The sequence below is a fragment of the Crotalus tigris genome, unplaced genomic scaffold (genome assembly GCF_016545835.1).
Source record: "Crotalus tigris isolate CLP2741 ecotype Arizona unplaced genomic scaffold, ASM1654583v1 scf7180000024506.7606697, whole genome shotgun sequence".
NCBI lineage: Eukaryota > Metazoa > Chordata > Lepidosauria > Squamata > Viperidae > Crotalus > Crotalus tigris.
Window position 1 is genome coordinate 2,195,173 of NW_024100678.1, and position 14,334 is coordinate 2,209,506.

The window sequence follows — 14,334 nt, forward strand, 5'->3', positions numbered from 1 at the left end:
CATGGTTTTCCCAGTTGCAATGTATGGCTGTGAAAGTTGGACCATAAGAAAGGCTGAGCGCCAAAGAATTGAGGCCTTTGAACTATGGTGCTGGAGAAGAGTCCTGCGAGTCCCTTGGACTGCAAGGCGTTCAAACCGGTCAGTCCTAGAAGAGATCAACCCCGACTGCTCTTTAGAAGGCCAGATCCTGAAGTTGAAACTCAAGTACTTTGGCCACCTAATGAGAAGGAAGGACTCACTGAGAAGGGCCTAATGCTGGGAAAGATTGAGGGCAATAGAAGAAGGGGACGACAGAGAATGAGATGGCTGGATGGAGTCACTGAAGCAGTAGGTGTGAATTTGAATGGACTCCAGAAGATGGTAGAGGACAGGAAGACCTGGAGGAACATTGTCCATGGGGTCGCGATGGGTCGGACACGACTTCGCAAGTAACAACAACACATTACATCCTCAGTGCGAGTGAGAGTGGGGTTTGCTGCTTGTTTTAGTTTGTTTTTTATGCTACATAATATAGCCTTTTTTTTCCTTTTGCCATATGATATTCTATTGTACATCTTTCAGTGTGAACATCCATTCATGGCTCCTCCTCTCTCTGGCTTTCCTAAAGCATTAAGTGTTGATGAAAAGTTGCAAGCTCATTTTGTCACTGTGATGCCTAGAACATCCTTGCAGCTTGCAAAGATGGAAGAAATGCTATGAAGTACTGGCAATTAATGTCACGGAGAAAGAAAAATAGAGGCCGAAATAAAGGAGCCTAGGTACGGTACTTAACTGTAACCCGATGTCCTTCAAATGTAATAAATTTGCAACTTTCAGGATTTTCAACTAGCATGTTGCATTTCTGCAGCCTCACTCTGCAAATCTTCTTTTGATCCTTCCCAATGTTAGATTTTTCTGGTGTGACAAAGATGTGGTTTTGAAATTTTACAGAAGGATTTTTCAGTACCAAATTCCCCATTCTTCCTTCAGCCTCAGAGGAAAAATGCAAAACATCTTATGATCTCTGGTAAGTCCTCCCATAGATCATAAGATTTCAGCCTAGTCATATTAACTGTTGATGGTTATGTTCTCTTTTCATGGGAAGAATGACCAGAAAATAATCCACAAAATATTCTAAAATAGAATCATTCTGGTTAAGCAAAAACAGATTGCAATCCTTCCTGAGATCAAAATCAACTATATTTCTCACCCTGGAGATATGTCAGGTAAGAGTAAAACATTAGGATAAAATCTCTGTTTGGAAGAAAGTCAGACAACAAAACAATCTAATAATAAATGTGTGCCCATCACTGTTGTTGGACAAGAGTATGGTATCTTGAGTTAGATATAAGAATCATGCCTTAACAATAGGTTAATTCAGCAATTCTGGTTTAAGCTTCCCCCACTTTTTTTTCTTTTTAAATAAAGCCATTTATTCAAATATCTCTGGATCTTTTGGCTATGGTCTTTATAGGCTTTTTCAATAAAGAGACCCAGAAGTGCCTGCTAACTACTCAGTTTAAACTGGGGAGGGGAGAGATCTTGGACAATAAAACCCTCTCTTTGTACGGTAAAAGTATTTTCCATTGGCCTCAATGCATAACAATAAAAAAAACACTATGCCACATTGCCACATCCCCCACAAACAACTGCCTTGATAATCCTTCCAGCCATCATTCACTGCTGCTCTTCTATTGGTTGGTGGAGTCTATAATTCCTCAGTTGCAGAGTATTTAAAAGCAAGGGAGTGGCATCATAGTTCCCTTCATCTCTGAGTAGAATCTTCTCCGTGAGCTGCAGGAACAAGGAACAGAGCCATGCCTGTGAGTTTATGGGGCAGTGATGTATGATGATTAAGGATGCTGGCTATTGTTGAAGCGAGACATTCAGATTAAATTAGGGTACCTTGCCTTCCTGCTGTTGGAAACAGAGGCAAGATACCCTAATCTACCCTGATCCTTCTGGAGAGGGGATCTTGATTTTGAGCTGGCTGATTGGTTTTTCCTAAAAGCTGTCATTGTAGTAGTACCACAGTGAAAGGTGAAATTGGCTAAAAAAAATGTTAAATAGAATGTGTGGTCTCTTAACAGGCTTCTATCTAGTATAGAGTTTCTGACGGATTGACTAACTATGAGGTTATTGTAATTTTCTCATTTGTTTGGGAAAAGTTCATGGAAGTTTGGCTTAGATTTGTTTCAGCTTAACAATCTTTTTCTCCCCATTCTCATCCTATCAGCTTTCTCCCAATTTTGCAGTAGCTGCAGAAAACTGCTGAAAAAAAAAAGCTACTAACGGAAGCCTCAGTTTTGCAGACTCTGTAATCTCATTATTATTATATAAGTCTAGCATGATTTTAAATCCACAAATTTGAAGGAACTGAAGACATCTATTAGGGGGAATAAATAACAGGAATGTTCAAAGTCTTGGGGCAACTTGGTGTGGCTCAGGCTGGCGTAGACTTGCAGGGGCGTTGCCCTATTAGGCCTTTCCTCACATTATCTATCATTTTCTCTCTTTTATGGGTAACTTAACTTTTGCAACAACAACAAAAACCCGAAATGAATCTTTTTCCATTTTTTTTTAGTTCAGTGTCAGGAAGAAATATTGCTCGAGTTCTGTTTTGGCTGCTTCGTAAAAAAAAACTGTAGGCATCAGAAAAACTAGGATTTCTCTTGCCTCTTCATAAAACATACTTTGCCAGTTTTAATCTCTTAAAAATACCCCAAAGACTTTTGTAACAATTTCTCTGAATAGCAGATGGGGATTGAGAACAGTTTTCCCGAAGAACATCGCATCAGGCATTCAGGATCAATGTGATAGGAGTCTGAACTTAGCCATCTTTCCATAAAGGAAGGGACTGGAAGCTTTAATTGTTCATGTTGCCATCTTTTACTTTTGAGATTTTTCACAAGCTTCCAGTTATGAATTACTGTGCAAAAGTTAACTATCAAATGATGATGTCAAAACACCTCTTCCCCTCTCCAAAATCCCTGGCATACACAGTCAGAAGATGGCTATGGGTTTGAAGCACTTCTCTGCTTTTCATGGCCTTGCCAATCGTGAAATTCAGCTTGCAGCAAAAGGTGGCTGGCAGTATCATGACTCAGCCTGGTTCTTGTCTTGCTCCTCTCGGCTCTGTTAGGTTTGGCAGGATAGAACAAAGCAGGATGAGGCTGCAGTAATGATGGTCTGGGAGCGAAAGAATGCCAGCTCAGAGAGAACAAGATGAAAATCTCAGATGAGGTTCTTTCTTTTGTGTCATGGCTGCCTTAATGCAGCTGTCCAGAACCACACAATGCTAGAGCATTTGGTCAAAGTTATAGCTACACTTGTGTTTAATAACGGAAGGGAGGAAGATTTTTGTTTTTATTGTCAATAGCAACAAATATTCCAATTATATGATTATTTTTTCATTCCCAGCAGAGATGTCTACTTAAAGAATAACATCTTAATGTGCCATGCTAATATGGAATAACTAATTCCAGGATTTTTATGTAAACATAGTGCAGATTAGCAATCTTTCCACCTAATAATGTACGATCTGATGAGAAATAACCAGTTATGCTACCCCTTCTGATTTATGCAGAAATATCATTCCTATTGCTGTTCTGGCCAAACATTATTTGGATTAGCTGGAAAGTATCAATATAAATTTGCATTTGGTTAGCGGACCACTTTGCTATGTGTCCTAATCTAGGAACAAAACATATCAAGGCACATTATAAGGGAAATGCATGATATTCCATATTTCTGCTAATTCAATTAAATTTGTACCAGTTTTATTTGTTTAGAATACCTTTCCCAACCAGTGAACCTCTAGAGATGTTACAGATTTGATCCCATTGTTGTTGGCTGAGGTGAGAGTATTGCAATCCCTTCTGGAATGATTCTCTGAACTGGTAACACTGGGTAAAATCTTCTATCAATGCAGCAAATTGTTGGCTTCAAATAACCCAACAGCAGTTGTTTATAATGGATGTAGATTCTAATTTACCTTTTCTACAAAGGAGGTTACACAAACAACTCACTAAATGCTTTTGGAATTCCTTTTCTAGGGAATTGTTTGTACTAATCTGAGCATTGCACCTGGCCAGAAGGTGTCCGTGAAAGGTGATGTTCTATCAGGAGCTAAGAGGTAAGTTGGCATCACTAGTAAGATAATTTGGAACATATTTAGAATCATATGTAGTAGAACCTTGTATTGGTTCATATAAGCTTTCCTCACCAGGTGATGGCCATTGTACAATAGGAGTTTATATCTAACACATCTGGAAGATGCCAGATTGTTAAAAGCTGAATTAACCATAATGGCTTCTTCCAAAATGCCTGGGAACTATGGTTAAGTAACATACAGAAATTTCTTTGTACCTGTCAGATTGCCAATCCCATCAGGCAACCAGACCAGAAAAAGAACTCCACATTAAATTAGAACTATACTTTATTCAGATAGGATATAATACTGGAATCTTGAACACTTGATGTGCTTTATTTCTCTATTTCTTATATCCCAGCAAATCAGGGATGAGATTGCTTAAATTACCTCTAGATACTACCTTGCTTTCTGAGACTTAGTGTTTCAGCCCTCTTTGTTTATATAATGATTCTTGCATATTTCTATCAAGATCATCTCCCTGACTCTCTACACCAGTGGTTCTCAACCTGTGGGTCGGGATCCCATTTGGGGTCGAACGACCATTTCATGGGGGTCGCCAAACAAGGCTGTCCGCCATTTTTCCCCCTTTTCTTTGGCCACGCCCCTGGCACCCGGTGATGTATAAGTGGCTGGGGGTCACCACAACATGGAGAACTGTATTATGGGGTCACGGCATTAGAAAGGTTGAGAACCACTGCTCTACACTGATATATTCTCCAATGAAATAAAGTACAGTCCTGGACCTATGAGAGTAGGAGGAAGAACTTAGTAGTTCTCAGTAACAAAACAGAAGAATCATGTTGCGTCTTTCCTCTTCTTACTCTAAAAGGAGCAAAATACTTGCTAGAAAAGATTCCAAAGTTGTATTTTCCAAACATCTTTTGGAAAAAAAAATCTTTGGGACAACCATGATGTGGATGATTGAGAATCTCCATGGACAATTTGCTAGAAAAGGGTTAATGCCACTGTAACATTTTCCAGTGACTTATATCTGAACACATCCTCCCTGGTCTCTGCTACTCCTGCCAAAAAACTAAATAAAACCAGCTGTTGGGCAGCAGCCCTACTGTCTGTCTGCCTTCTGTCTCCTCTTGGAATGTGCCTCTCCTCTATTCACTGCACACAGTAATCTGTGTTTGGTGGTCTTCTAAAAGAAAGAGTAAGATGATTTGAAAACTGTACATATGCTCTTCTGACTGTGGTTTCCAGTTTGAGTCTCCATTTTTAGAGACACATGTTTGTCCATTTGTTGACTCATACTGTGGCATTCCTCAGCCAAGTGTCTTCCAGATGTGTTGGATCACAGCTCAACAGCTCAAGCCAGCATGTTCAAATGTCATTCAAGCTAGGAATTGTGGGAGATGCATAAAGACATTTTTCATAAAGTTGAGAAAAATTATCTTGATTTTTTTTTTCAAACCCTGACATTTGACTATTGGATTTTTTTTTTTTTTTCAGAAATGGATATTTGACTATTACATAGGCCTTGTTTTTTCCCTTCTATTCAATCATGCCTGATTCTTAGAGATTGCCTGGACCATCTCTGCAGTTTTCTTGGCAAGGTTTTTTAGAAATGGTTTGCTATTGCTTTCTTCCTAAGGCTGAGAGAAAGTGATTAACCCAAGGATACTTAGCTTGCCCAAGACGGAGTTAGAACTCATGACCTTCCAGTTTCTAGCCTGATGCTTTAGTCACTACACCAACAGCTCTCACATATGACTCTAAAAGTTTAAAACTGTATGCTTGCTCTTCCAGTTCTCACCAATGTCAGGAAAGGAACTGGAGACTTTCCTTGAAAAAACTGCATGATCAGCACCACTTAGTAATTTCCAATCAGTCCTTAATGTTTGGCTTGACATGAAAGCAAAAGTGGGTGATAGGTCTGTAGAGGAAGAGCAGGTCTAGGCAGGAAAATATTTTAGAAATCATTCCAAATGATAAATAGTGGAGTATCTTGCCAAAAAATGGTAACATACAGATAGGAATATTCCCCCTTAAAATATATTGAAGAAGTACAAATTATAACTAAAATCTAGTCATTGAAGGCCACTTAAGAAAAAAAAGGAATTCACATGGCAAAAAGGTACAATTTGAAAGAGAAAAATGGCAGGATATTATGAAAATCATGCTACACAATGGACTTACCCAAGCAGGTGACTTCCAGATTGTGCTGCTTTTAAGCTCCCATCACTTCTGGTTAAAAGGAATTGTAACACCCTCTGGCAAGCACCAACGGTGTTGGTGGGGAGTGTGTTAGACATCTATAGACCCCCTTGGGGGAGTCTGTATTTTGTCACTGAGACAGATATTCTGAGGATCAACATGCCCCAACTCTTCCCTTACTGGTAATAAAATCATTCCCATTATTTGGCTCAGACATCTCCCACTTGCACCCCAAAGGCAGGGAAGATCCCTGGAAGAGACAGATGCTACTAATTAAAGTCAAGAAAACTGATCTTCTTTGGGAAAGATGCTTGAGTAAGAACATTGCTATGTGACTGCTTCAGCTTAAGGGTAAGGCGAGGCAGCTACCAGGCTGCAAACTGGGGTGGGAGAAGGTTGGAATTGGCAGTGGATGCCTTTTCCCCATTACCATGTTGCAGAGTTCCCACCCATCCTGAAATTAGTCAGAAATTACCAGCATGAAATTTTCCATTCCCATTAATGATCCCCCTCCTGCCTCTGTTTCCCTCCAAAGCAGAGTTTTTCAACCTTGGCCACTTTAAGATGTGTGGACTTCAACTCCAAGAATGCTGGAATGCTGGCTGGGGAATTCTGGGAATTGAGGTCCACATATCTTAAAAGTGTCCAAGATTAAGAAACATTGCTCCAAAGTAAGGGATGGCAAGCCAGTTCTTAAGGCCTTTGCATAACGCCAGTGCATTTGGAGCTATCAACTACACACAAAGACACACACACACACACACACACACAGAGAGAGAGAGAGAGAGAGAGAGAGAGAGAGAGAGAGAGAGAGAGAGAGAGAGAGAGAGAGAGAGAGAGAGAGAGAGAGAGAGAGAGAAAGAGAGATGACTTCAAGTCTGTCTCATTGAGGGACGGGAAAAAGTCCTTGGGGATGTCATGGGGACAGGGCAAGAGCCCACCATCTATGTTTATGCCGTGGTTAGGTACAAGTGGGGACAGATCCTGAAATGGTATAGGGTTACCTGCCTGAGCAGGAGGTTGGACTTGATGACCTCCAAGGTCCCTTCCAACTTTATTACTATTATTAATTATTATTATTATTATTATTATTATTTGTTCCCAAAGTTGTTTTTCTTGTGATTTTCCATACATCAGTAACTTGACTGTCCCATGAAATTTGAGATGTAAACATTTCTCTGATTTTGTGCACTGGAAGAGATGAGTCATTGACAGTTCCCTAACTTGTTTCTTTCTTTCCTATTATCTTTGCATGAAATCATAAATTCTCTGCTCATGCTCCTATCTTGTGTTTAGTTCAGAAAGCAGATGTCTTCTCAGAGTGTAAAATCTCTTTAAGATTCTAAACATCTGAGAGGAATTATGCTTTCTAAACTTTTAGAGAGATATAACATTTAAAATCAACACAATCTTGAGTGGAGGAAAAGATACTTATTATATGTCAAATCTGATTGTGTAAGCTTTCGAAGCAATGTCAAACTTTACTAAAACAAACAAAATGCACTAAGATCCAGATTATGGTAAATTGAGTTAAATATTTCCTGAGATGACCTGCTCCAAACTGATTTGGAACAGAATATTGAAGTAGCATGTGTGCTTATTCTTATCTTCATTTATTGCTCTTTATCAGAGTAGAAAATATGCAATGGAGAGCATTTGTATGAGTGAGAGAGACCACCTGTTTAAGACCTGAACTTGCTTCAGATTACAATGTGAAGGAGGGAAGGAGGAAGCTACCACAATAATTCTCAGTAGCTGCATTTGTGGAGTATACTGCAAACTATCCAGCATGTTTCAGCCTACTTGGTTGTGTGAACTCAGTTTGCCAGTTTACTTTAGTGTCTTGTGTGAGCCAAAAAATTGGGTTAATAAAGTATGGATAAGTAAGAGTGCCAGGCAAATACTTCATGCACATATTGCCACTATTTTTCACATAACCCTTAGAACAGTGGTTCTCAACATGTGGGTCGGGACCCCATTTGGGAGTCGAACGACCATTTCATGGGGGTCGCCAAACAAGGCTTTCCGCCATTTTTCCCCCTTTTCTTTGGCCACGCCCCTGGCACCCGGTGATGTATAAGTGGTTGGGGGTTTCAGTGATTTTGGAAGAGAGGGATATAAATGCCATAAATCAATCTATTTCTATTATTCTTCCTACACAAGGATCTAACCATATTTTTTTCCATCCATCACAGTTTTGCAATAAATATCGGCAAAGACAAAGAGAGTATTATTTTACACTTCAATGCACGTTTTGATGCTCATGGAGACATCAGAACCATCGTGTGCAATTCCAAGATCAATGGGCAATGGGGGAAAGAACTCAGGGAGAGCAACTTCCCTTTCCAGGAGGGTAGCCCTACTGAGGTAAGACTTGAAAATATTCAAGAAGAGACAAAATGCACCTGCATGCTTGGCAAACTTAGAGCAGTGTTTTCAAACTTGGCAATTTTAAGATGTGCAGATTCCAACCCCCAGAATTCCCCAGCTAACTGAGAAATTCTAGGAACTAAAGACCACAAATCTTAAAAGTTGCCTACTTTGAAAAACACTGGTTAAGAGCTACACACATCTTACGCACTTAAGCCAACTATTTTGAAGCTGGAATTCCGAACTAAACTTGTTCTTATCCAAATTGATAATGAACCTTATCCTTTTCACTTTCAGAAGGTCTTCTGTTAAATCAGTGTTTCTCAACCTTGACAATTTTAAGGCATGTGGACTTCAACTCCCAGAATTCCACAGCCTCTGGGAGTTGAAGTCCACATGCCTTAAAATTGTCAAGGTTGAGAAACACTGTGTTAAATCTATTAAGAATGGTATGAGAAGCTATCACAACATAAGGGGCAGCTTTCCCCAGCACTTACTCTGCACCTGTTTGATAAAAATACCAATTCTCCCAGCCGGTGGCTTATCAGCATTCTATTCCAATACACCTAGGGACTAATTTAGACATTATTCATCTAATAGTCCTTCTAATACTCCTCTAGCAGTTCCTTTAATTACTCCTCTGATAGTACCAACTGAAGCTCTTGAAGGTTTTGTGATGGGCAGCTCTTGGGAGCAGTTTATTTCCTTACTTGTTCAACTTCTCCTTGGGGAGTTCCTAGCTCTTTCTAGTGACAATGAATAATTTTTTAAGAATGATGGGGTCTGTCATATATGAAGATCTCAAATTATGTAAGTCTGTTGTAGCTAATAAAGAGGAAATTAAGAACTTGTGCTCTTCCCAGCATTCTTAGTCACTGGCTATATTGGATGAGACTAATGAGAACTGGATTCTATTTGGAAGACTATATATTCTCCAACCTTGTATAATAGAACGTTTATCCATCATATAATTAAAGGCTTAAAAGCTTTATGAAATTACCAATCATTAGTCAGATTTTCTTTGGCAATTCTTTCACCTACCCAACTGCTTCCCAACTTATTATTCATTATTATTAGGCTAATTAAATGGATGTTGTCTCTTCTGCTGAACTATATTTCACTCCACAGTGTTTTTTTTTTCTTTTCAGATATTGTTCACACATGACAAAAAAGAAGTGACTATTACATTGTCTGACAACCATCAGATCAAGTTTCCCAATGACTCTGGTTTGGAAACCATTGACTTTATCTGCACAGAAGGAGACTTGTGTTTCAAAATCCTCTCACTAGTTTAAACAATCTCCTCCTGTCCTGCTCACTTTTTTTGCTTAATAAGGCAACAAAATAAATGCAACTGAATTCTGGTCTTCTGGTGATGTGTCTTTTCAGTTCTTGCCTTTGTAGTTCAGGATTTTTCAAACCAAGCATTTCTATATACAGTACCTTGAGGGTGGCTGACTGGACATATGGTTGCCTGGTATCTCTATATTCAGTATCTTGAGGGTGGCTGACTGGACATATGATTCCCTGGTTGAGAGATAAAAGCTGTATACATTAAAAATGTAAAAGAAATATATTTTGGGGTCCTTATTGTTTAGTAGAACTATTTGCATCTCAGTTCTTATTTTATAACAATAAAAAGAAAATAAAAATGATAAAATAAAAGATGATAAACCAGAATAAAAACAATTTATTTCAAAACAAAACATAATTTAGGAAGAGTTACTGGCTAAGCCAGCATAGAATATATATTTTTAAAGGAAGGCTAAAATTTGAGGCCTGGTGTGTCATAGAAATGGAAAGTTATTCCACAGAACAGAAGATGCTACCACACAGAAGATCTTTGACCATAGGAAAAGACAAGAACGTAACCTTATCTCAGTTTGTCCAATAGTCTCTCATCAATACAGAGTTTAATTAAAGATATTTGGAGGATACCAGTTAGCAGAAATAGATAGCCAGTTTGTTGTAGCAGTTAACCTGATGCTTTAATTCCTGGCTAGAAACCAGGAGTCTGTGAATTCTAGTCCTCATTAGAAGCCAGGTGGGTATCCTTGGGCTGGTCGCTCACTCTCAGCTCTAGGAAGTAGACAATGGCAAACCACTTCTGAAACCTTGCCAAGAACTCTGCAGGGACTTGTCCAGACAATTACCAGGAATCAATACTGACTCCAGGAAAACAAGCAAACAAAAAAAAATAGCAGAAGCCTGCTTCACCTATTGGAAAGTATGCTTCACCAGCTGTTGAAAATGCACCAGAACTTCCAAGTGCTAACTTGTTACTTCTGCAATCATAAATACATCATGAATATCCTAGAAGTGCAAAACATGTATCCATGTGAAACCTTCCTGGAGTAATTGGGCAAGAAAAATGAAAGCTTATAGTATTTATTTCAGGCTACCTACTTGTACAATAATCTTCAATAATTGTTAAAACATATAAGCCACTTCAAAGAAAAAGCCCTCAAAGTGCCATGCAAGCATTTTAAAATATATTCATGACTACAAAAATGTGGCAAAAAGGGCGAATCTAAAATCGTTACTAGGGAAATATTAGAGATTTTTATTAAGTCAACACAAAATTTATCATACATGAATACATTTTAAGATCTCCATGTAAGGCAGGAAGATTTTCCACTTAAAACTATTCATTTAGCAATCATTCAAAATTACAACCGCACTGAAAAAAGTTACCTATGACCAGTCCTCACACTTATGACCAGCGCAGCTTTCCCCACAATCATGTGATCAAAATTTACCCGCTTAGCTACCAGCACATCTTTACGATGGTAACAGTGTCTCCAGAACATGTGATCACCATTTGCAAGCTTCCCAGCCCACTTCTGACAAGCAAGGTCTAGGACGGAAGCTGGATTTGCTTAATGACATGATTCACTTAACAACTGAAGTGATTTGCTTAACTGTGGCAGAAAAGGTTATAAAACCCAGTGCAATTCATTTAATAGCCACCTTGTTTAGCAATGGAAATTCTGGTCCTAATTGTGATCATAAGTCAAAGACTACCTGTATACCTGAACCAGTTTGGCTTCGTGCAGAAGGTATTGAGCAATGCCTGTGGATTGCCAGTTTTATAAAAGACAAATTTTAGGGTTAATCTACTCTTAGCTATGCTGCCTGTTATCCCCAGGGGATATCCTTGCCCACCTCCTGGCTGTGGGCTCAGCTTCAAACTGGGCATGTGACATAGATACGCCACAAGAAACATCCTAATAAACCATGTTCCTGATTATCCCATTTTATCTAAATTGTCTTGAATGTCATAAAGAAGGCAGTCTGCCATCTGGTGGTGAGGAAAGAGTCATACAGACTACAACGTGTTCTAGAATCTACATCAGAGGTCCCCAACCTTTTGGGCACCAGGGACTGGTTCCGTGGAGAGAAGTTTTTCCACAGACTGGAGGGGGCATGGTTTTGTGTGCTGCCTACATCCCGTGGATGGAACTTTGCTTGTTTGTGCGGACCAGTTGCTGGTATGCCGCGGCCCGGTACTGGTCCACCAACAGGGGGTTGGGGACCCGTTTTAGATTGCATGCAGACTTCTATTTGGCAAAATGAATTTGCTGAAGATGGGAGGAGTAAAAAAAAAAAGACTTTACCTATGTCCAATTCCTTTTAATATTTTTGTTTGCATCTTGCCCTTCCCAGTCATGTAAGCTGGCTAGCCCCTGAGTAGGCAAATCCACCAGTTAATAGGCATTTTAACACAGAAATCAGCTGAAATTATATTACTGAATTTGTGGTTGAATTTTGAGTGGGATTCAGACTGGCTTGTAGCTGGCATTAAGGGCTGATCTGCATAACTGACTTACTCCAGAATGATGATGGACTGCCAATCACTTTTGGAGGTTATGAACGCACAAGATCATCCTATGATTCTAATCGACAAGGAAAATAACCTTCCCTTTTCTTTTTGCTTGTTTAGTTATTCAACCCATCTGCTAGGCTTCCTTTCTTTGTAGGCAAATCCCTCCCTTCCAGTTGATCACTGTGTATGGTCCCCCCTGACTATTTTACCAATTTAAAAAAACTGAACTTCCTTTTTTTCTGTTAGGATAGAAGAGTAGAACAGTGGAATATGGACTTTCTCCCCTCCCCATGAAATTACTGAGAGTTGTGCTGCTCTTCCCTTTGGGTCCAGGTGGCATTTAAAACTTGGTTTAGGGTTAGGTTATCTAAAATCTATGGTGTTTTCTTTTTCCTTTTTACCCTCCTGGAGGGCTAAAGAAGCAGAGAAATACACTAATTAGAACATTAAACTATGCAATTCTGTTCTGTTTTGTATTTGTTCTGTTCCATTTGCCTTTCCATTTTCCAATTTCAAAGTTGCTTCCAAAGTTATATTAGGGCAAGCTGTTGTAGAGTCGGAGAATAATATTGCAGGCAGAGTTTTCCATCAATTGCAGACGTAGGATGAGCTGAGATCATGAACTTTGATATGATTAAAAATATTAACCAATGCACAATTAATGAATGCACAAATGACTTAACTGTTATGGGTGAAACTTTGGCAGCTATAAATCAGCCTTATATCTTTGGTAGGATGTGTCTTTTTCACTGGAAGAAAAAATGTCTCATGTGGCTGTAACATACCACATAGCAACAACATTTAAGAATGGGATGAGAGGCCAGTTTGCACTCTCTATAATTAGAGTATTGGAAATGCTTACAGGACATAACTGGAATATCCGTATCTTAAACTTCTTCTATAATTCCATCTCATTGACCAAGTGATAGCTTTCCACTACATGTGCAAATAATCTCTTAATAAGCACATTCTTAATCTTAAACAGAACAGAGTAAATGCAATGATTTTCTCTGATAGTTTTTATTGCCCTATTGGTTTGTACCAGATCATAAAATCAAGAGAAGCAAAAGACAGGCTTAAGCTTAACATGTGGGGATGAAACAGCTTACCAGATGATTATATTAATGCCATAGTAATGGACTACATCACAAATGGTGATCTCTATATATTTTAGAACACTTATTTCAATTTAATATGCTGGATTATAATTCTTAGCACTTCTGCATAACACAGGCAGAGTAGAAGTTGAGAAATTGCGACTTACGTCAGTACACTACTTGTTAAACTTGTCATTTTGGTAAGAAGTTTATTACATATCTACATGGATGAAAAAACTGGGAACTGAGGAGATAATATAATTTCTTTCTAGGACATTACAGCCACCCAGGCCTTATATCAGGCTGACATAATTAATGGGAGGAATAGAGCCAATTGTTTGATACTGTTGATATATGCCAGAAGGTGTGGACGAAGTTGATGCAATGACATCACTGGAAGATCTGAAAGACCAGATTAGGGATAGATTGTCATGGGGAAAATCTATCTATGTTGTCACTAAGAGTCAACAACAACTTGATGGCACATAACCAATATGTATATATCAAGTACAATAGGCTAGATCCAGACTAAAAAACAATAAACTTGATTACAAGTATAGCCCTCCTGAAATCAACACAGCTTAACTGAAATTAATATTAATTTAATGACTCTAAGAATATTTCCATAGTATTATTCTACCACTTCCTGATTTTGCAAAAAAATCCATTATCCTCTACAAACCTGCCAACTTCAAAATGCCAAAGATGAGGAGCAAAGATCACTGACCCACTCAGAACTGCCAGAA

At 38.9% G+C, this 14,334-nt stretch overlaps 1 protein-coding gene across 1 annotated transcript; it reads left to right on the forward strand.

Annotated features, from left to right (window-relative positions):
- Positions 1–1,693: 1,693 nt before the first annotated feature.
- Positions 1,694–10,029, forward strand: LGALS1 (galectin 1). The gene is made up of 4 exons (XM_039333697.1): positions 1,694–1,802; positions 4,035–4,114; positions 8,491–8,662; positions 9,814–10,029. The coding sequence occupies exons 1-4, from the start codon at positions 1,797–1,799 to the stop codon at positions 9,958–9,960; spliced, it is 405 nt and encodes a 134-aa protein (XP_039189631.1). The 5' UTR covers positions 1,694–1,796; the 3' UTR covers positions 9,961–10,029.
- Positions 10,030–14,334: the final 4,305 nt, after the last annotated feature.

Bases quoted from the DNA above. Each gene is read 5' to 3' on its own strand.
- LGALS1 (XM_039333697.1), top strand. The intron at 4,115-8,490 runs GTAAGTTGGCAT...CATCCATCACAG, and splicing joins GTTCTATCAGGAGCTAAGAG to TTTTGCAATAAATATCGGCA. The intron at 8,663-9,813 runs GTAAGACTTGAA...TTTTCTTTTCAG, and splicing joins AGGAGGGTAGCCCTACTGAG to ATATTGTTCACACATGACAA.